At 38.6% G+C, this 21,646-nt stretch overlaps 1 protein-coding gene across 3 annotated transcripts in view; it reads right to left on the bottom strand.

The window, feature by feature from the left end:
- Window positions 1–21,646, bottom strand: part of Scml2 (Scm polycomb group protein like 2) — a 47,910-nt gene that overhangs the window by 22,804 nt on the left and 3,460 nt on the right. For all 3 annotated transcript variants that reach the window (XM_042670406.1, XM_042670405.1, XM_042670407.1), the window contains exons 2-7: window positions 16,149–16,191; window positions 13,050–13,118; window positions 11,572–11,642; window positions 10,328–10,562; window positions 8,240–8,328; window positions 3,315–3,558 (exon numbers count right to left, since the gene is read on the bottom strand). In XM_042670406.1, coding sequence (XP_042526340.1) covers window positions 3,315–3,558; window positions 8,240–8,328; window positions 10,328–10,562; window positions 11,572–11,642; window positions 13,050–13,118; window positions 16,149–16,170 — 730 coding nt within the window. In that variant the 5' untranslated portion in view covers window positions 16,171–16,191. The remainder of the gene's footprint in view (window positions 1–3,314; window positions 3,559–8,239; window positions 8,329–10,327; window positions 10,563–11,571; window positions 11,643–13,049; window positions 13,119–16,148; window positions 16,192–21,646) is intronic.

The raw sequence follows: 21,646 nt of genomic DNA on the forward strand, positions 1-21,646 counted from the left end.
GTGTACCATACTGCTAGGGGCAGGAAATATAGACATTACGCGAGGCATATAAACTGTATCATGAAGGGAAAAAAAGGTAGGAACTTTTACTGGAGGACAACAACATTCTCAATCTCACATTCCATTTGTGTCCCCCAAAAAACTCACCTGTTTTCATGATAAAGTGAAAATTTATACCTTTGTGATAGGTTCACCTTACCTGCATTTCCATTCAGTCTAACACTAACATCTCTCTTAATAGTCATATCACCTGTCATTTTTTCTTACTTTCTTTCTTTTTTTGGGGGGGGGTCCAGTCGTGGGGCCTGAACTCTGGGCCTGGGCGCTGTCCCTCAGCTCTTCAGCTCAAGGCTAGCATTCTACTACTTGAGCCACAGCACCACTTCCGGCATTTTTCTTATGTGGTGCTGAGGAATCGAACCCAGGGCCTCAGGCATGCAAGGCAAGCGCTCCACCACTGAGCCACCTTCCCAGCCCCGTCATTTTTTCCTTTACCCAATTACTTTTCATTCTAGCTCAGATTAGAAGTTTTTGATTGCCTCTGTATCAATAGCACATCTTTATTTTTTAATTCTTCATTGTATTTTACATATGTATCCTTCCATCTCTCTTCAACTGGAATGTAAACTTCTTGAGAACAGAGAGTATGCTTTATCTTAGCATCATATGCACCTAGATCTGTATCATATAAAATTTTACAAAATCAGCCACTAGTTACTACTTCCTAGAGTTTTGGCAGCAAGAAACTGGTAAGGTTCCTAATAAAAAGAACATCATAAAAACTAGAGTGGTAGAGCTCTTGCCTTGAGCAAAAAATACAAGCAAGAACATGTATTCCTGAGTCCAAGCCCCAGTACTGGCACAAAAAAAGTTTTAGAGTAAAAAAAAAAAACATGATGGCCTGGCAATGTGGCTTAGTGGTAGAGTGCTTGCCTAGCATCCCTGGGTTCAATTCCTCAGTACCACATACACAGAAAAAGCCAGAAGTGGCATGGTGGCTCAAGTGGTAGAGTGCTAGCCTTTAGCAAAAGAAGTTTAGGGACAGAGTCCAGGTCCTGAGTTCAAGCTCCAGGACTGGCAAAAAAAAATCATGATATATAGTACTGTAGTATAATAGCATATAATAAAGTCTACCCTCTTCTGCATACCTCACCTACTCATTTTCTATATTTACCTTTTTCTGATAATTTAGCAAGGTAAATTTTGTCTAAAATTGATTATATTAAACTTAGGCCAATGACTTGGTTCTATGCTTAGACCTGATTTAAATGTCAGGAGTTAATTCTATCACTGAAGACCATGTTAGACATGTCTCAGCCCTTGGAAGCTCCAAGGAACTTCAATATTTTGATGACTTTTCTCTGAAAGAAAATATAATCATAATATTCAACTTAGGAAACCTAACATTACAAGTGACAAACATTACCAAAGCTAAAATAACATAGAAATCTAAAATGGCTTCTAGAGAATTAAAAATTTTCACTCACATGTAGATTCTACTTAAGATTATCTACTTATTGATGTAAATTGAAAGTAGGACAAAAATCTTATAAACCCCGCTTTCAATAGTTGTTAAACTCAACATTTAAAAATTAACAGCCAGGCTCCATGGCTCATGCCTACAATGCTAGCCACTCGGAAGGCTAAAATCAGAAGGACCATGGTTCAAGGCTAGCTTTGCAAAGTTCATGAGACCTCTTTCTCAACTAAGTACTTGGTATAGGGGTACATGCTTATCAATCTAGTTTCTTTGGAGGGCTGAGTTCAGTAGGATCACAACTGTAATTCAGCTCAAGCAAAAAAGCTCATGAAACTCCATCTTAACAGAAAAAGCAGAGTGTGGTGCACTTGTCATCTAAGCTATAGCAGGAGCATAAAATAAGAGGATCTAGCCATGTGCCAGCAGCTCACACCTGTAATCCTAGCTATTCAGGACGCTGAAATGGGATCACGGTTTGAAACGAGCCCAAGCAGGAAAGTCCATGGGACTTTTATCTCAAATAAACTACCAAAAAAAAATGAAAGTGGCAATGTGGCTCAAAGTTGTAAGCACTAACCTTGAGCAAAAGAGTTCAGGGACAGCACTCAGGGTGAGAGGTCAAGTCCCACAACTAAGGGGAAAAAAAGCCAGAAGTAAAGCTGTGACTCAAGTGGTAGAGGGCTAGCCTTGAGTAAAAGAAGGTCATGGACAGTGTAAGCCCTGAGTTCAAGCCCCAGGACTGGCATAAAATTTAATTTGAAAAAAAAAAGATCAAACTTTAGGTACAAGTCTGAGCAAAAACAAAACCCTATTTCCAAATAACCAGTGCAAAAAAATGGAGGCATATCTCAGTCCTAAAGCACTTGCCCATCAAGCATGAAGCCCTAAGTTTAATCCCAGGAGTGCCCAAAATTTATGTTTAAGATATAAGAACAGTGGCTGGGAAGGTGGCTCAGTGGTAGAGTGCTTGCCTCACATGCTTGAGACCCTTGGTTCAATTCCTCAGCACCACATAAGCAGAAAAAGCCAGAAGTGGCACTGTGGCTCATGTGGTAGGTAGAGTGCTAGCCTTGAGCTGAAGAGCTGAGGGATAGTGCCCAGGTCCAGAGTTCAAGCCCCATGAACAGAAAAAAAAAGATATGAAGAATGGGCCAGGTGCTGGTGGCTCATGCCTGTAATGTAGCTACTCAGGAGGCTGAGACCTAAGGCTTACAGTGCAAAGCCAGCCCAGGAAGGACAGTCCATGAGACTCTTTTCTCCAATTAACCACCAGAAAACTGAAAGTTGAGCTGTGGCTCTAAGTGCTTAGAGTACCAGCCTTGAGCAAAAAGAGCTCAGGGACAGCATCTAAGCCTTGAGTTCAAGGCCTACCACCACCACCAAAAACAAAAAGAACAATGGAATAACAGGTGTAAAAATATTTTTGGGTGCTGAAGATACAACTTAGGTCTTATGAATGCTATTCATACACTCTACCATTTAGTTATTCCCAGACTCCATATGCAATTTTTAATTGAATAATTACAAGAGTAGCTTATCTCCCATCTCTCCATTCAATTACTATAGCAAAAAGACTTCATAGGTTCAAATGTGATCATTAGCTTTTGTCCATAATCTCCAGTAGGGAACTGGAACTTAGATGATGATGAGGTCTTCAAGAATTCTAATCATACCCTCACTTGATCTCTGGTTCTCCAAACTAGACAGTGATCTTGCTAACCTTTCTACAATCTAGTTGGGCAATGAAATACTAACACTACTAATGCTAACATAATGTCATTGGATTTAATTTCAGTAAAAATTTAAAAACCCGTATCATTACTTATTAGCTTACCCTTTTTTCCAATTGGCTGTAATACATCTCCTGTCAGGCAACACCACCCAACTGGGAAGAGATCTCTGGAGTCATACTTGCACCAATAATCAAATGTTCCACTCCAACCATCAAACTGAACATAGACTTTATCTCCTTTAACATCTCCAATGGTTGCCGGGCAGATAAAGAAAGGATTCTTTCTGTCAACCGCCTCCAGTTTCATCCCCACTTTAAAATTATTTAGGGGTGGCTTTGGTGGTTCCTACCAAGACATTTTTAGGGAAAAAATGCTTTTTACTGTGTAAATATATTAATAAACATTATCTCAAATGTGCTTTTATAAACCTTAGCAACCAAAAACTAAATTCCATATTTATCAATTAATACAGGAAGAAAGAATTTCTCAGATTAGAAACTCTGCTCTCCAACATCTCACTTTTTTCCCTACAGAGCTAAGAACCTGGAAAGAAATAAAATCAGACTAATCCATTCACATTCAAGAAATACATTCTTTTAGGTATGTACCAGGAATATTAAGATTCATTGGTGAAAAACAATAGCAAATATCATTCCTCTGGTAAACTGTACATTCTAGTAGTACTAGTAAGGCCTGACTGGGGACAAGGGAAAGTAATCAACAAGAAACTTGAACACAGACAAGGAGAAATGGTCAAATATAAATCCCAAAAATATTTGGGATATATTTTTAAAGTAGAGCCAACAGGATTTCCTTAGACTGTTAGAAAGAAGTGTTCACCAAGGCTTATGTCCTGATCACCTGGAAAGATGGCTGTCCTGAGCTGGGGAGATTGCAGGTACAAGTCTAAAATTTCTATTAGATATCCAAATGGAGATGCTCTCAATAGGTAAGTAGCTCGATAGAGAAGTTTAAGTTAGAAGCAAAAGGTCTGGATACGAAATATAAATTTGAAAGTCATCTGCGTATTATCTATATTTAAATCTAGGAAATATAATATATTCCAAAGAATGCAGATTAAAGGTTTCTCAGTCTTGGCACTACTGACATTTGGGGAAAGAATGTCCTTTGATGTGGGAGCCTTTCTATGTGCTTAGGAGTTTAGCAGCATTCTTGGTCTCTTCACTAGATGTCAGTAATACTACCAACCCTCTCACAGTGCAAAACTGTAAGATATCCCTAATGGGAACTGAATTATCTCCTCTTCTCAACTGAGAACCACTGATACAGAAGAGGACCAAAGATCCAAACATTCCATCATTCCCCTCAAAACAAGAGTACAGAGCATCATGTCATTACTCTCTTCTTAGTACCCTAAACCAAGGTATTTCCTTATTCTTGCCCTATTATCTCAAAAACTTATTAGTTCATTACCAGCATCTGCTTCACTCAATTATTTATATTTAGCTGCTAAGCACTGCTGGAGAAAAGTCTCAAATGCTTATTACCTGTAGTGCGATGTATTTTCATGCTTTTTCAGCTGAGCCATCCAAAATAATGGCATGTGTCCCTAGATTTTTCTCCCCTTCAATTCCATATAGTAACTATTCCAAACCTTTACTGTTCTCAAGGTTAATTATATATTCTCATTATTTTATTATTTAATTTGACTGACTTTCTTCCTAACCAGAGAGTAAGCTTGCTGCATAGTAGACATTCAACTTATGTATGAATGCATGAGGCCCTGGGTTCCATTCCTCAGCACCACATATGCAGAAAAAGCTGGAAGTGGCGCTGTGGCTCAAGTAGCAGACCACTAGCCTTGAGCTGAAGAGCTGAGGGACAGTGCCCAGGCCCAGAGTTCAGGCCCCATGACAGACAAAAAAAAAAAAAAAGAGTGGGAGTGGGGAGTGGAGAAAGGGAAGGGATGGTATGGGGAAACAAAGGAGGAGGAAACAATGCTTGATAAGAAATGTACTCATGGGGCTGTGAAGGTAGTTCAGTGGTAGAGCACTTGCCTTGCATGCATGAGGCCTGGGTTTGATTCCTCAGCACCATATAAGCAAAAAGAAAAAAGCTGGAAGTGGTGCTGTGGCTCAAGTGGTACAGCGCTAGCCTTGAGCTGAAGAGCTGAGGGACAGCGCCCAGGCCCAGAGTTCAGGCCCCATGACCGGACCCCCCCCCCAAAAAAAAAAAGAAAGAAAGAAATGTACTCACTATCTTGCCCATGTAATCGTAACCCCTCTGTATGGTATTTTCACAATAAATAAATAAATAAATAAAAAACCAGGAAAAAAAAGATACTTTAAAAAAAATGAATTAAGAAGGGGATCTAATTGTTTTAAGAAGTCAGCCAGGAAAAATCATCATGAGGTAAGACAGCTTTAAAAAGAAACCTGGCAACTGCAAACCAGATAAAACAGGACGTAAAAGGTATACCGAGAAATTTGCATTTGATCTTAGTTGTCACTGGGTTTCAAAGCACAGGAATGAATGTTATGGTTAAAATTTTTGTGTCAGAAACACATTTCCAGCAGTTGTGTGGAACAGTTGAAGATTAGGAAGAGTTAAATGGTTAATTTAACAGTCAAGTGAAGTCTGCATGAGAGACAGTGGTGGTACTTTTAGAAAAGGAACATGGAAAGCAGTATGGAGGTTCCTCAAAAGACTCCACATAGAGCTCCCCTATGACCCAGCAATCCCACTTTTGGGCATTTACCCAAATGATCACAAACAAGACCACACTAAAGCTACCAGCACAACTATGTTTACTGCAGCATTATTTACCATAGCTAAGATATGGAACCAACCCAGATGCCCCTCAGTAGATGAATGGATCAAGAAAATGTGGTATATATACACAATGGAATTCTATGCCTCCATCAGAAAGAATGACATTGCCCCATTTGTTAGGAAATGGAAGGACTTGGAAAAAATTATATTAAGTGAAGTAAGCCAGGCCCAAAGAAACATAGGTCCCATGGTTTCCCTTATTTGCAATAACTAGTATATATCTGAGACAAGCATAAATGGTCAGATAAGTTGATGTTAAGTAATGAACCCCAAATTAAGGACTCAAATGTTTTTTTCTTGCTATTGTTTCTAACATATTTATAAGATATTTCTTTGTTGCTTTGTATGTCCCTCCCCTACGGTATAACCTGTTTTCACTGTATTTGATGTTGGTATAATTTGTGGAGGGGAAGGGAAAAAACAAATTGTTTAAATAGGGATACAGGTGGACCCATGGCACCAATGAGATGTACAAGACGTTATGTCAAAAATGAACTTTACAACTTTGACGTGCAGGAGGGGGGGTGGCGGCGGCGGGGGGAAGGAGGGGAGAGAGAGATGGGAAGGGATGGTAAGGGGTGAAACAAAGGAAGAGGCAACAATGCTTGATAAGAAATGTACTCATTACCTTGCCCATGTAATTGTAACCCCTCTGTACGGTATTTTCACAATAAAAAAAAAAAAGAAAGAAAGAACAAAGAAATAATTAGGAAGCTACATGGTAGAGCTTCCTGATTAATTGGCTATCTAGATGCCAGGGTCAAGTTTCAAGCTTGGCTGAAAAGGGTACACACAAACTAATAAGAAAAGAAATTCAACAGAAAACTCTTGCACAAAATTAAGGGCAAAAAAAACCACTTAGCAGGTTATGTAACAATTAAACACAACTGACAATAATGCAGCACTGAGAGTTTCTCCACATCAAATGAACTGTGTAATGAACATGCAGGAATTAAAATTTTTTGTTTTCAAATTTTTTAATTTTTTTGCTGGTACTGTGGCTTGAAATTTGTGCATGGGTGCTGTCCCTGAGTCTTTTTGTGCTTAAGACTAGCGCTCTACCCCTTGAGCCACACCTCCACTTCTGACTTTTACTGAGTGGTTTATTGGACATAAGAGTCTCACAGACTTTCCTGCTCAGGCTGGCTTTGAACCGTGATCCTCAGATCTCAGCCTCCTGAGTAGCTAGGATTACAGGGATTAGCCACCAGCATCCAGCAAAATTTTTATTTTTTTAACTTATTATTTTTGACTGCACTTGGTCAATACCATTTGTAATAAATCCACAAATAAAGTTCCCCTGTAATCCCAGCTACTCAGGAAGCAGAAATAGGGAAGACCACTTTTCAAGATTAGTCTAGAAAAAACAAAGAAGTTGACAAGACTCCTATCTCAATAATACAGGTATGATGCTGAATGCCTGTGGTTCCAGTTAAATGGGAGGCTCACAGCTAGAACTGACACCTGACGCTGGCCCAGGACAAAAAACATGAGGCTCTACCAAAATAACTAAAGCCACAAAGGATTGGAGCCTTGGCTCAAATGGCAGAACATATGCCAAGAAAATATTAGGAGCCTGATGTCAAACTACAGGCCCACAAAGAAAAAAAATCCTCAAAAAGAGTGGGCTGTTTATTTTGGAATGGGGTCTTCAATGAAATATGTTAAGATAAGGTCTAATTAGGGTGGATTTTAATATGCAAGATTATACAAGGAAAGTAGAACACAGACACATAGCCCATGTACAAATACACAGAACATAGCATCTACAAAGAGGCTGCAACGTAACCAAGCTAGCGTATACCTTGACTCAGACTCTGAGCCTCCAGAACTATGACAAAATAAATTTCAATTATCTAAGCTAATACTAAGAGCTGAATTATGACATATGCATCCCACCACCAAATTCCTATGTTTAAGCACTAACAACCAAAGCACTAGTATTCAGAGACAGGGCTTTAATCTAGCATGACAGGTATAATAAAACAAGGATAAAACCTGTAAGATGTGCACACAAAGATGCCATTCAAAAACTCAAGAAGACAGCTACCTATATGCCAATGATTGGCCTTACTAGAAACAACCTTGAAGGCACTTTAATCTTAAGACTTTCAGAACTGTGAGAAAATAAAATTTTACGCCACCCAGCCTGTGGTACTTTTTATAGTGACCCTAACAAACTAATAACCTTACTAATCTAATAATTTAAGAAGTATTATAACACCTTCCTCACCATCTTGAATAATGTAGCAGATGCCATCTCAGCTTCATTTAATGTCTTCAGGAGAAACATAGGCCAAGATGACACACTCATCTGGTATCCTATTTCAAAAAATAAATTAGGTATCATGAAGAAACTTCCCAGTGATGCTAGCAGGTTAAATATTAAAAAAAAATAGATTTCATTCACCATTCCTCTTACGAGAATGACTTTTTAAATTTATTTGTATTTGTATTGCTATTGTAAGGTTGATAGGAGTTATAGTTACATAAATCAGGTAATGAGTATAATTCTTTTTTAACCCTGTCTCCCCTTAGCTGGCTCTCTCCCAGTTTTTTCCTCTTGTTTCTTTTTTATGGACTTAAGGACATAGACAAAAAGAACAGATCCATTCTCTTTTTGTTACTTTTAGAAACTTTCATTTCAGAGAGCTACTGGCTACAGTTCACCAACAAACATGTACACGTTTAGAGATGGGTCATAACAGTAAAGTCAGACCCCAGAAAGAGATTCCATTCTACCATTAACAACCAAAAAGGCACAGGCAAAGGTTGCAAATGACTCCTTAGAACTATACATATAGTTAAACTTAAAACTATACATATAGCAATGCATTTAATTGTATGTGTTATTGCAAAATAATAAAAACCCTATAGCCAGGTGAGGTGGCTCATGCCTATAAATCCTAGCAACCCAGGAGACTGAAAATGGGAGGATCACAATTTGAGTCCAACCTGGGCAAAAAGCCTAGAAAGCACCATCTCAACCACCAAAAAGCTGGGCACAGTGGTGTGCACCTATTATCTTAGCTTCATGAGAGACATAAATAGGAGAACTGCAGCCAGGCCAGACCAGGCAAAAAACAAGACCCTATTTTTTAAATAATGAATGTAAAAAGGAGAGTTAGGGGCATGACTGAAGTAGCAAAGTGCTTGCCAACAATTGTAAGGCCTGAGGTTCAAACCTTAGGGCCACCAATTTAAAAAAACTATAAATATTTATTCTGGTTACTGATACACATGCTGAAGTATTTAAGAGAAGTTTACTAATGTCAATAACATCAATAACTAAAGATGAATTGATAAATCAATAGAAAGGTGATTTTTAAAAATCCAGTAAGCACAGTAAAATAAATAATTGAAACCCAGAGTCTACTTGACACAGCTTCTCTTAACTCCCATTTTATCCTGTGCTATTATTCAAGATTTTTCTAAGTATAACATTTTTCTTAATTCTATAATTGCCTAAAGTCAGACATAAATTAAAATAACAAAAAGATAAAGTACAGGGCCGGGAAGGTGGCTCAGTGGTAGAGTGCTTGCCTTGCATGCATGAGGCCCTAGGTTCTATTTCTCAGTACCACATAAGCAGAAAAAAGCCGAGTTCAGGCCCCACAACTGACAAACAAAAATAACAATAATAATGTTATTTTAAAACTGTCCTGCTGGGCGCTGGTGGCTCACGCCTGTAATCCTACCTACTCAGGAGGCTGAGAACTGAGGATTGGGAAGTTGAGATCTTAGGAGTATGGTTCAAAGCCAAAAGTCCTTTGGACTCTTATCTCCAATTAATCACCAGAAGGCTGAAACTGGTGCTGTGACTCAATTGACAGAGCATTTACCTTAAGCTGAAGAGCTCCAGAGTTCAAGCCCCATGACCAACCAAAAAAGCCAAAAACTGTTTATCCTACTCATAGGCAAGAATCACAAGAGGCACAATGCCTAAGTGCCTCTTCATATTTATATAAAATAATATACATACTGAAACAAACTCCAAGACATGAAAACAATAGACTTTAGTTTTTAGATTTGGTGATTCTGTCTTCTTTACCTTATGCATGATGGATTCATATGTATATCTTCAGGGAGGGCACAGAACTTGAGGGGGAAGGGGGGGAAAAGTGCAACAGTGGAGGGCACTGGACACTGGTGAAAGTGAGAGACAGGAGGAAGGGACTAGGAGAGAATGAGGGATCAGAAGACACTGTTTGAAAGGAAATGTACTTATTTTACCTGACATGCAATTATAATTCTCTAATATATCATCTCTATAATAACAATAAAGTAAATTATTTTTTAAAGAAATATTGCTAATCCTTACCTAATGGAGGCTGAAGAAACTGTCCTTTCCTTTCACATGTTCCAACGGGTTGAATGTCTGAGGAATCAACAAGTCTCCAAAAGTCATTCTTATCATCACTACCATCCAGCCGTAAATGTACTCTGGCCCCAATACATTCAATGACGGTGGCGACACATATTGAAGTCATATTCCGAGGGTCACGGGCTTCCAATTTCATGCCAATTTTGAAGTCATTAGTTGGTGGAATCTCAGACTATATATAAATATAAGTATGTTAAAATGCATGAACTCTAAGAAAAACATCACACAGTAATCAGCAAAGTGTAAATGAGGTTAACACTCCAAGGGCTATGGAAAAAGAACTGCTCCCAGCTTCCTTCTTGGCTTGACATGAAGAATAAAAACACTGCCCATACTAGTCTCTCTCACCTGACCACATTCAGGTAGCCCAAATAGGACCTCTAAAATGCACCTCGAGTGCCTTTCCAAAAGAAGAATCTGACCAGGCTCTTCTGCCTAAAAATAAGCCAACTAGTAGTTCATCACTGCTTATGATAAAGTCCAAAATCTCTGCACAGTTAAACACCCTCACACCTTTAACCCTAATCCCACACTATTACTTCTATCTACTCTGTGCTCTAGCTATCCTATAGCATGTTCCAACAGTCAAGATTCCTTCACACTCCTGTGCTTTAGCTTCAAGTGTTTCCTCTTCATAAAACATCTTTCCCGCCGGGCGCTGGTGGCTCACGCCTGTAATCCTAGCTATTCAGGAGGCTAGATCTGAGGATCGCGGTTCAAAGCCAGCCCGGGCAGGAAAGACAGTGAGACTCCTATCTCCAATAAACCACCAGAAAACCGGAAGTGGCGCTGTAGCTCAAGTGGTAGAGCGCTCGCCTTGAGCTGAAGAGCTGAGGGACAGCGCCCAGGCTCAGAGTTCAAGCCCCACGACCGACAAAAAAAAAAAAATCTTTCCCTCCACTCCAACCATCCCGAACAGCATCTTTTCTATGAAGTCTCCCATATAAAGTTATCACATTTCTTATAATTATGTATATACCTGTATATTCCTCCAGATAAGCAAGCATATATACTTAACATAGAGTAAATTCATGAGTGAATGCAGAGACCATTTGACTTCTATGTGGTACTACCACAATCTACTTTCTCCTCAAACTCCAGAGCCTCATAATCACACAGAACCCTTCAACAAGTTAATGGTTTCCATTAATACATACAACATCTACAGAATTTTGGCATACCTGTCTGAAGCATTCTGAAGGAGCACTTATGGATCCAGTTTCTTTCAAATATTCATCCCAATTAAAATAATCTGAAAAAATATATATATACACGAAATGGGTTTGGGGTATATATTATCTATACTAACTTTCAGAATAAAATGGGTTTTTGTTCCATGCCTCTTTCAAAAATACTTTCTAAAGAGAAGATTCAATTCTTGGTCTATATTTGATTATCACCATGACATTTAAAATAAAAAACTTTTCTGATAATAATGTCTCTGTATAAATTTCAACCCAGATCCTCTCAATGAATTGAGCACTAAAGTACAACAATTCGAAGTGATTCTCAAAATACGGTCTCAAAATGTGACTCAGTAGCAGAGTGCTTGCTTAGCATTCATGAGGTTCTGGATTTGATGACCAACACTTAAAAAAGAGGTGAACACTAGAAACAAATAAAGGAATTTTGATAGAGTAACAGCAGTTTATTTACCTGATTCCAATACACATTTATTCAGTAAATGTGTTTGCATAAATGTGTTTGTACTGCTCTTATTTCACTTCATCTATATCAACTTATCTCAAGTACAACGAAATTTTTTTTGCCAGTCCTGGGGCTTGAACTTAGGGCCTGGGCACTGTCCCTGAGCCTCTTTCTACTCAAGGCTAGCACTCTACCACTTGAGACACAATACCACTTCCAGCTTTTACTGGGTAGTTTATTGGACATAAGTATCTCAGGGACTTTCCTGCCCAGGCTGGCTTTGAACCATGATCCTAAGATCTCAGCTTCTTGAGTAGTTAGGATCACAGGCATGAGCTGCCAATGCCCAGCTAAAACAATAGAATTTTAAAGTATAATATTTTGTCAGTATTGAGGTTTAAACTCATAATTTCACATTTTCCCAGTCTGCTTGATTGGTTAGTTGGCACTCTACCATTTGAGCCATACCTCCAGTCCAGCTTTGTGTTGTTTTATTTTAGGGTGGGAGTCTCTACAACTTTCTTCACAAACTGGTTTAAAACTTTGTTTCTTTGCTGGGCATTGGTGGTGCATACCTGTAATCCTACCTACTCAGGAGTCTGCGATCTGAAGATTGCAGTTTGAAGCCAGCTTGGGCAAAAAGCCGGTAAGAATCTTATTTCCGATTAACTACCAAAAGATCTAGAAGTGGATCTATAGCTAAAGTGGTAGAGTGCTAGCCTTGAGCAAAAAATCTCTCAAGGCCAGTGCCTAGGCTCTGAGTTTAAGTCCCAAGATAGGCCGGCAGAGATATAACTTTGATTCTTTGGATCTCAGCCTCCCAATTAGCTAGGGTTACAAGGATGAGCCATTCAACACCTGAATCAATTGTTTTACTTTTGCTATTGCTTAGATTTGGTATTTACAGGAGCTTACTATATACAGACTATACCAAAAGCAATAATAAAAGGTTCCATTTTTAACACTGAAGGAGAAAGAAACTGACATTGTATTAAACTACTTTAAAACTTACCACTTTGCACAGATGATCTGCTTGAATCAGAGGGTTTCTCTTCATCAACCTTCTTGACAGCCATCGACTCTAACAAAAAAAAAAAAATAACAATACCACAAGGCTATACCAACAACCTGAAAGAGCAACTACAAAATATAAACTATTAGGGACCAATTTTAATTTTATGATTAGTATTTTTATTTTCTACATAGGTCTAATCACTTCTATAATATACCATGTATTTTATAACTTACTCCTTAATTTCACTTACTATACGTCTCACTCTACTCAAATGAAAAATCCATAACATCAGGAACTGATTTTTTTTTCCATCTTGCTCACTGCTGTATTCACAGTGTCCAGAATAGGACCTAGCACAAAAAACTCAAGTGTTTGTTACATGAATGCATTAATAAATCAAAATGAGTTGATCTTTAAAATAACATGCTCAAGAAGTGAATTTAAAAGGGTTTTGAGTGTAAAAAATATAATGTGAAAACTAGAATATGACACAATTCAACTGAGTAGGCAAAGAATTCAAATAACATTGAACCCTTGATACTTCACCTCTTCATTTCATCCACATATATCATAGTATGTATCTCTGAAAGGACAGACTTGGTTTTTGGGTGGTGGTGTTTTTTTTTTTTGTCAGTCGTGGGGCTTGAACTCTGGGCTTGGGCGCTGTCCATGCGCTCTTCAGCTCAAAGCAAGCACTCTACCACTTGAGCCACAGCACCACTTCTGGTTTTCTAGTGGTATATTGGAGATAAGAGTCTCATGGAGTTTCCTGCCCGGGCTGGCTTTGAACTGTGATCCTCAGATCTCAGCCTCCTGAGTAGCTAGGATTACAGGCATGAGCCACCAGCACCCAGCCAGACTTGTTTTTAAAACTTAAGCATAATACTAAACAATTAATCATGATTCCTTAATATCATCAAATAATCAGTCAGTATTTTTATTTCTCTCATTGCTTCATTCTGTTTTAAATTCATTACTATCAGTTACATAAGGGGGTTGGATTTTAATATGTCCATATATACATACAATGTACCATTATCTTAAAAGTATATGCTCCAATTCAGATGCCAGGTTCCCATACAGCAGTGGTTGATATCTCTTAGTTCACTTTTACTCTATAGTAGTTCCTTCTCCTTTTTTTTCTTTTTTGTCGTTATAAATTTTTCACTGACAATAAAGTTAATTGTTCTTTCAGTTTTCCAGTCTGGAATTGACTACCTAGATCCATTAGTTTATTAATGGCAGCAAAATGGAAGGACTATCGTCCTTTCTAAATAATCTAGACAACTTCTATGAAACTTGTCTTCAACTATGTACTACTAATACATTATTTCCTTTATTCTCCAATTTTCAAAATGACAAGTGAGACCTTTTTTTGGTACTGATACTAGAGCTTGAACTCAGGGCATGAGCACTATTCTTGAGCTTTTTTGCTCAAGGCTAGCACTCTACCACTTAGGCCACAGTTCCACTTCTGCCTTTTTTTGGCAGTAATTGGAGGTAAAAGGTTCACGGGCTTTCTTGCTTGGGCTGGTTTTGAATTGTTTATTGTGATCCTTAGATCTCAGCTCCTTAAGTAGCTAGGATTATAAGTGTGAGCCATTGGTGCCCAGCCTGTAGGACCTCTTAACACTCTCCACAAATCACTAGTAGGTGATTTGTTAGTATCATGAACTCATGGATTTAAACATTCTTGATTTATTTCTCACTGTTTTAAACTTATATATGCTCTGTCAAGTCATAAGCTTCTTTTTTTTTTGGGTGGGGGGGTCCAGTCGTGGGCCTGAACTCTGGGCCTGGGCGCTGTCCCTCAGCTCAAGGCTAGCACTCTACCACTTGAGCCACAGTGCCACTTCCGGCTTTTTTTTTCTGCTTATGTGGTGCTGAGAAATCAAACCCAGGGCCTCATGCATACAAAGCAAGCACTCTACCACTGAGCCACCTTCCCAGCCCCTCTTGAAAGCCTTTTAAATGTTGTATTTCAAGGTAATCTATCTACCTACTTGTTTTGACTGAAGGACCCTTCAAGATAAATGAATACTTGAAAAAGATATGTGAGCTGCTTTCTGTTTAAATTATTTGGCTGAAAAACCTACACATTTACATTTAGGAAGTGAGTAATGTGAAAATGTAAAAGTATGGCTCCTGTTCTAGAGAAATAAAAATACTAGTGTTAAAACTACATTAAACTAAGTAATTAAACAAAGAAATTAAACAAAATTAGTTACATTTAGCCAGAGGAAGAGTGAGTATGTGATTGTGTTTATTGTTTTGGTAATGCTGGGGGCTAAACCCAGGGCCTTGCACATGCCAAGAAAATAGTACTGAACTACCCCCAAACCTAGACGATGTGAATTCTAACTTTGGCTTTTCATAGATTATTTTAATACCTGTTCACTTATCTTCCCTGAGTTTCAAGCTTTTTTTATTTATAGAAGTAGGAGAGAAAGATATGATTCCTATAACAGCAATTCCATTCAAAAACTTCCTATTCTAAACACCTACTAGCTCTTATTTTTTTGTGCTGGTATTGGGGCTTGAACTCAGGGCCTGGGCACTGTCCCTGAACATTTTATTTTATTTTTTGCCCAAGGCTAGCTCTCTACCAACTTGAGTTACAGCTCCAATTCTGGTTATTTGGTGCATAGCTGGAGAGAAGAGTCTCAGGGAGGCCAGGTGCCAGTAGCTCACACCTGTACTACTCGCTACTCAGGAGCCTGAGATCAGAGGATCACGGTTCAGCAAAGTCTGTGAGACTCTTATTACCAATTAACCATCCGAAAACCGTAAGTGGAGCTGTGGCTCAAAGTGGTAGAGTGCTAACCTAGAGCAAAAAAGCTCAGGGACAGTGTCCATATCCTGAGTTCAAGTCCCACAACTGACAAAAAAAAGTCTCTTGCCCAGGCAGGCTTCAAACCATAATCCACAGATTTCAGCTTCTTGAATAGCTAGGATTATAGGCATGAGACACTAGTGCCCAGCTAATATCTCCTATTTCTTTAAGGTCGTGTTTTAAAAGTTCATTAAATTATTAAAATTATTAAAAAGTTCATATAAATTATTCATCCCAAATAACTAAAAACATTATCATCTTACCTTCATTCGCCGTTTGTCCCATGGTATCCTTTTCTGGTGTTTCCTGTAAGGAAAAATAAAAGCCCCTTTTTAACATGATACATTTCTGAAAGGTACTAATATTTAGGAAGCAGTTACAGAATCAGGTAATTTCAATCTTCCTGCCTCAACTTCCCCAGGGCTTGGATTATAGGAGAGTATTCCACCATACAAATGTGTAACACCACACCTAGCAATATCTGTATTTTTATTAATAGATTATTAACTATATGACATAAAGACTCCTTGACTTAAAATGGAGTTCTGTTCTGATAAACCCATCCTAAATTTTAAAAATCCTAAATCACAAATGCATAAATTCTGCCAACATAGGTACTGCCAACACATCTGTAATCCTAGCTTCTCAGAAGGCTGAAATCTGAGGATCATGGTTGGAAGCAAGCCTAAGCAGTTGTGATATTCTTATGTCTGATTTACTACCAAAGAAGCTGGAAGTGGAACTGTAGTTCAAATGGTAGAATACTAGCCTTGCACATAAAAGCTCAGTGAGTATACAGGCCCTGAGTTGGATTGACATTAGTGTGTTGTATGTGTGCACACACACTCACACACATACACAAACAACAACAACAACAAAAAAAACTCCACCGAGGTACTTAGAAATTAAGCACTATAGACTTAATTGTGCTTTTTTTTGTTCAGTTGTGGGGCTTGAACTCAGGGCTTGTGCTCTGTTCCTGAGCTTTTTGCTCAAAGGCTAGTGCTCTACCACGTTGAACCACAGCTCCACTTGCCGGTTTTGAGTGGTTAGTTGGACCTAACAGTCTCACGGGGACGTTTCTGCCTGTGCTGACTTCAACCAGCAATCCTCAGTCCTGAGTAGCTAGGATTATAGGCCTGAGCCAGCAGCACCTGGCATCCTGTGAGACTCTTATCTACAATTAGGAACCACAAACAACCAGAATTAGAGCTGTGACTCAAGTGGTAGAATGCTAGCCTTGAGCAAAAAATAAATAAAAAAGTTTAAATTCTTTTTAAAGAAAAAAATAATGGTTTCATAGCAAAAAAGCATGTTTTCAACTATATTCAGAGGCAAGAGAACTTAAACACATTTGATTCAGTGTTTAAGTTCAAAATATATAATGAAAATCTTACACCAGCTGAAAGTGACAAAAGGTGGGGAAAGTAACCAAATGTTAAAAAAAAAAAACAAAAAAACAAACCTCTGCCAATACAAGTGCTTAAATAACTTTGTCAAGGCTATAAGGTATATACCAAACAAAAAAGAGCTGTTTATGTCTGGAATTCTGCACTATTTAACCTTGTCTGAGAAACAGACTTTTAAAAAAAAGGAAGTAAGCCAGGCCCAAAGAAACATAGGTCCCATGGTTTCCCTAATTTGCAATAACTAGTATATGTCTGGGACAAGCAGAAAAGGTCAAAAGCTACGTACATATGACCAGGTAAAATGATGTTAAGGGCTGGGAAGGTGGCTCAGTGGTAGAGTGCTTGCCTCTCATGCCTGAGACCCTGGGTTCGATTCCTCAGCACAACATAGGCAGAAAAAGCCAGAAGTGGTGCTATGGCTCAAGTGGTAGAGCTCTAGCCTTGAGCTGAAGAGCTGAGGGACAGCACCCAGGCTCAGAGTTCAAGCCCCATGACCGACAAAAAAAAAAGATGATGTTAAGTGAAATGAGCCCCATGATAGGGACACAAGTGGTTTTTTCTTTCTTGTTATTGTTCCTAACATACTTATAATGTACCATATGATTTTTTTGTTTCTTTGTATGTTTCTCCCCTAGGTATAACCGCTGTTTTCACTATATTTGATGTGGGTGCCCTGAATCTTGTATATACACTTCTCTAGCTTGGGGATGGGAAGGGAAACACAAACTGATTAAATAGGGATACATGTTGACCCATTGTAACAATGAGATCAACAAGACACTATGTTGAAAACTGAACTTTACAATTTAGGCCAGGAGGCGGGGGAGTGTAGTTGTGGAAGTGGGAGGGAAGGAAGGGTAGAGGAAAAACAGAGGAGGTAACAATACTTGATAGGAAATGTACTCTTCACCTTGCTCATGTAACGGTAACCCCTCTGTACAGTATTTTTACAATAAAAAGTATTTTAAAAAAAAAGAAATTCTCAAAAGAAACAGATTCACAAACTGCTCCCTGAAAACAAAGTAAAACTAAAATATCTTCAAGGTATGCCTTGGAATTGCAATATAGCTAGCTGTCCTTTGGGAAGTTCACAATGCACATTATAAAAGGTGGACACTCTTTCCAAACCTATAAACTTAGGAAGAGGCAAAGCCATAGCCATAAACACAAGTCACAAGTAGAATGTAATTAAATACTCTCCATCTCCAAATGATTCTCAGCTCTTTACTCACTAAAAGATTCAACAAGCTTATTCTATTCATTTTAGCTCTAAAGAATTAATCTAGTCTAGGTCTGAGAAGGTTGCTCAGTGGTAGAGGGCTTGCCTTGCATGCATGAGGCCCTGGGTTTGATTCCTCAGCACCACATAAGCAGAAAAAGCCGGAAGTGGGACTGAGGCTCAAGTGGTAGAGTGCTAGCCTTGAGCTTAAGAGCTAAGGGACAGCGCTCAGGCCCAGAGTTCAGGCCCCATGACCAGAAAAAAAATTAATCTAGTCTAAATTAGATAATTAGAATAATAAAATTAGAAGAATATCAACATATAAATTTCACCAAGCTGAAAGTCTTTTTACTTTTTATACAATATGATAGTCTCCTCCTTCCTCTTCCCCTTCATTTTCTGTGCCAGTATTGGGCTTGAAAGAAAAGCTGAGCTTGTCCCTTAAGGATTTTTTTTGCTCAAGGCTAGCACTCTATCATTTGGGCCACACATACACTTTCAGCTTTTTGTGGGTAATTGGAATTAAGATTCTCGTGGATTTTCCTGCCCAGGCTGGCTTTGAACTGTTATTCTCATATCTGATTTTCCTGAGCAGCTAGGACTACATATGTGAGCCACCAGTGTCTGGTTCCCATTTCTTTTTTTTTTTTTTTATTGTGAAAATACTGTACAGAGGGGTTACAATTACATGGGCAAGATAATGAGTACATTTCTTATCAAGCATTGTAGCCTCCTCCTTTGTTTCCCCTTCCCATCCCTTCCCAGGCTCCCCCCGGCCCCCCACCCAATCCTCCAGCCCCCCACCCAATCCTCCCCCCCCACCAAAGTTGTAAAGTTCGTTTTCGACATGACAACTTGTACTTCTCATTGTTGCAACAGGTCCACCTGTATCCTTATTTAAACGACTTGTTTTTCCCCTTCCCCTCCACAAAAGGTGATGTTAGCAAAATGAACCCTAAGATATGTATTTAAATTTTTTTTCTTTCATGCATTTGTTTCTAACGCATTTATAAGATTATTTCTTTGTTGCTTTTTTAATACTTTTTTTAATTTTTTAATTTCTTTTTTTTAATACATTTTTATTGTGAAAATACTGTACAGAGGGGTTACAGTTACAGGAGCAAGGTAAAGAGTACATTTCCTATCAAGTATTGTTGCCTCCTCCTTTGTTTTTCCCCTACCCTCCCTTCCCTCCCACTTCCACAACTACACTCCCCCCCTAAATTGTAAAATTCGTTTTTCAACATAGTGTCTTGTTCATCTATTGTTACAATGGGTCAACCTGTATCCCTATATAATCAGTTTGTTGCTTCCCTTCCCCTCCCCAAGCTAGAGAAGTGTATATACAAGGTGCAGGGCACCCACATCAAATACCATGGGGGAGGAACATAAAAAGAAACAAAAAAAATCATATGGTACATTATAAGTATGTTAGGAACAATAGCGAGAAAGAAAAAACCACTTGTGTGGTTCATTTCACTTATCATCTTATCTGGTCATATGTACATAGCTTTTGACCTTTTCTGCTTGTCCCAGACATATACTAGTTATTGCAAATTAGGGAAACCATGGGACCTATGTTTCTTTGGGCCTGGCTTACTTCACTTAAAATAATTTGTTCCAAGTCTCTAGCTCCCATTTCTTAAGTTAAAACTTTTCTATCACATGCCTGAAAAAGGTTTAGGATATGTTGAACAAAAATTACAACATAACAACCACCAGAATTATTTCTATGGTTTTGGAGATATATTTGACAACATAAACATAAACTATCCACAGATGCCTTATCCATGAAAGCTAAAGAATATAAGCTCATTTTAAATCAAGTGGATCTTAGTTTCTGACATTTTCTTAAGTTTTGAGATATATCTCTATACATAAATATATAAAGATTTATATAGACTATAGACACACACACATATATATATGCATATATATATATGTGTGTGTATATATATATATATATATATATATATATATATATGTATGTATGTATGTATGTATCACAAACTTGCCTGCCTGGGTTGCTTTTGAACTGCAATTCTCAGATCTCAGCCTCCTGAGTAGCAATGATTACGAGTGTGAGCCTGGCCTATACCATTTTTAATAAGATAAATAGAATTGCTTTCTTTCATCCATTTCTCCAATATAAAAGGAATTGAGAGATTAAGACTCCAAACCAGAGAAGGAAAACTTTTAAAAATCATTCAACTCTGGCCTTTCTTACCATTTCCAGGTTTTAGTTTCTGCTATTAGCAATCACTTCCAATTCTAAGATAATGTATACTAATTTTCAGACATTCATAATGGTTCTAAACTTTTTTTTGGGGGGGGGTCCAGTCGTGGGCCTGAACTCTGGGCCTGGGCGCTGTCCCTCAGCTCTTCAGCTCAAGGCTAGCGCTCTACCACTTGAGCCACAGCATCACTTCCAGCTTTTTTCTTTTTGCTTATGTGGTGCTGAGGAATCGAACCCAGGGCCTCATGCGTGCAAGGCAAGCGCTTTACCACTGAGCCACCTTCCCAGCCCCTGGTTCCAAACTTTTTAAGGGGGCTTATTTTCTCACTTCAAATCACAAAATATCTGGAAAGGTGAGACCAATATTCTTAACACAATCTACAGCTCTTTTCTTGATAGGTGTCAGAGTTCATTTTGTTCTTATTTTATGTATCCTAAAAACCAGAAGTATGACTCTGAGGAGATAGTGAAATTCACAGAGGGGAACTAACAGAGACAATGAGCTCAGATTTCCATTTACAACTTTAATGAGAAATGAACTAGCATAAAGGGAAAAGGGAAGTAACCTGATCAAAATAAAAATAATAATAAAAATAAATAATAAAAATCCAGCTGGGTGCCAGTGGCTCACGCCTGTAATCCTAGCTACTCAGGAGGTGAGATCTGAGGATTGAGGTTCAAAGCCAGCCCGGGCAGGGTGAGACTCTTATCTCCAATAAACCACTAGAAAATTGGAAGTGGCCTTGTAGCTCAAGTGGTAGAGCACTCGCCTTGAGCTGAAGAGCGCAGGGACAGCGCCCAAGCCCAGAGTTCAAGCCCCATGACCGACCAAAAAACAAAAACAAAAAATCCCTTGCACCCATCACCAGTATTCTACTAAACCCAAAAAGAGGGCAA

The sequence above is a fragment of the Dipodomys spectabilis genome, unplaced genomic scaffold (assembly GCF_019054845.1).
Source record: "Dipodomys spectabilis isolate Male_0828 unplaced genomic scaffold, ASM1905484v1 ptg000549l, whole genome shotgun sequence".
NCBI lineage: Eukaryota > Metazoa > Chordata > Mammalia > Rodentia > Heteromyidae > Dipodomys > Dipodomys spectabilis.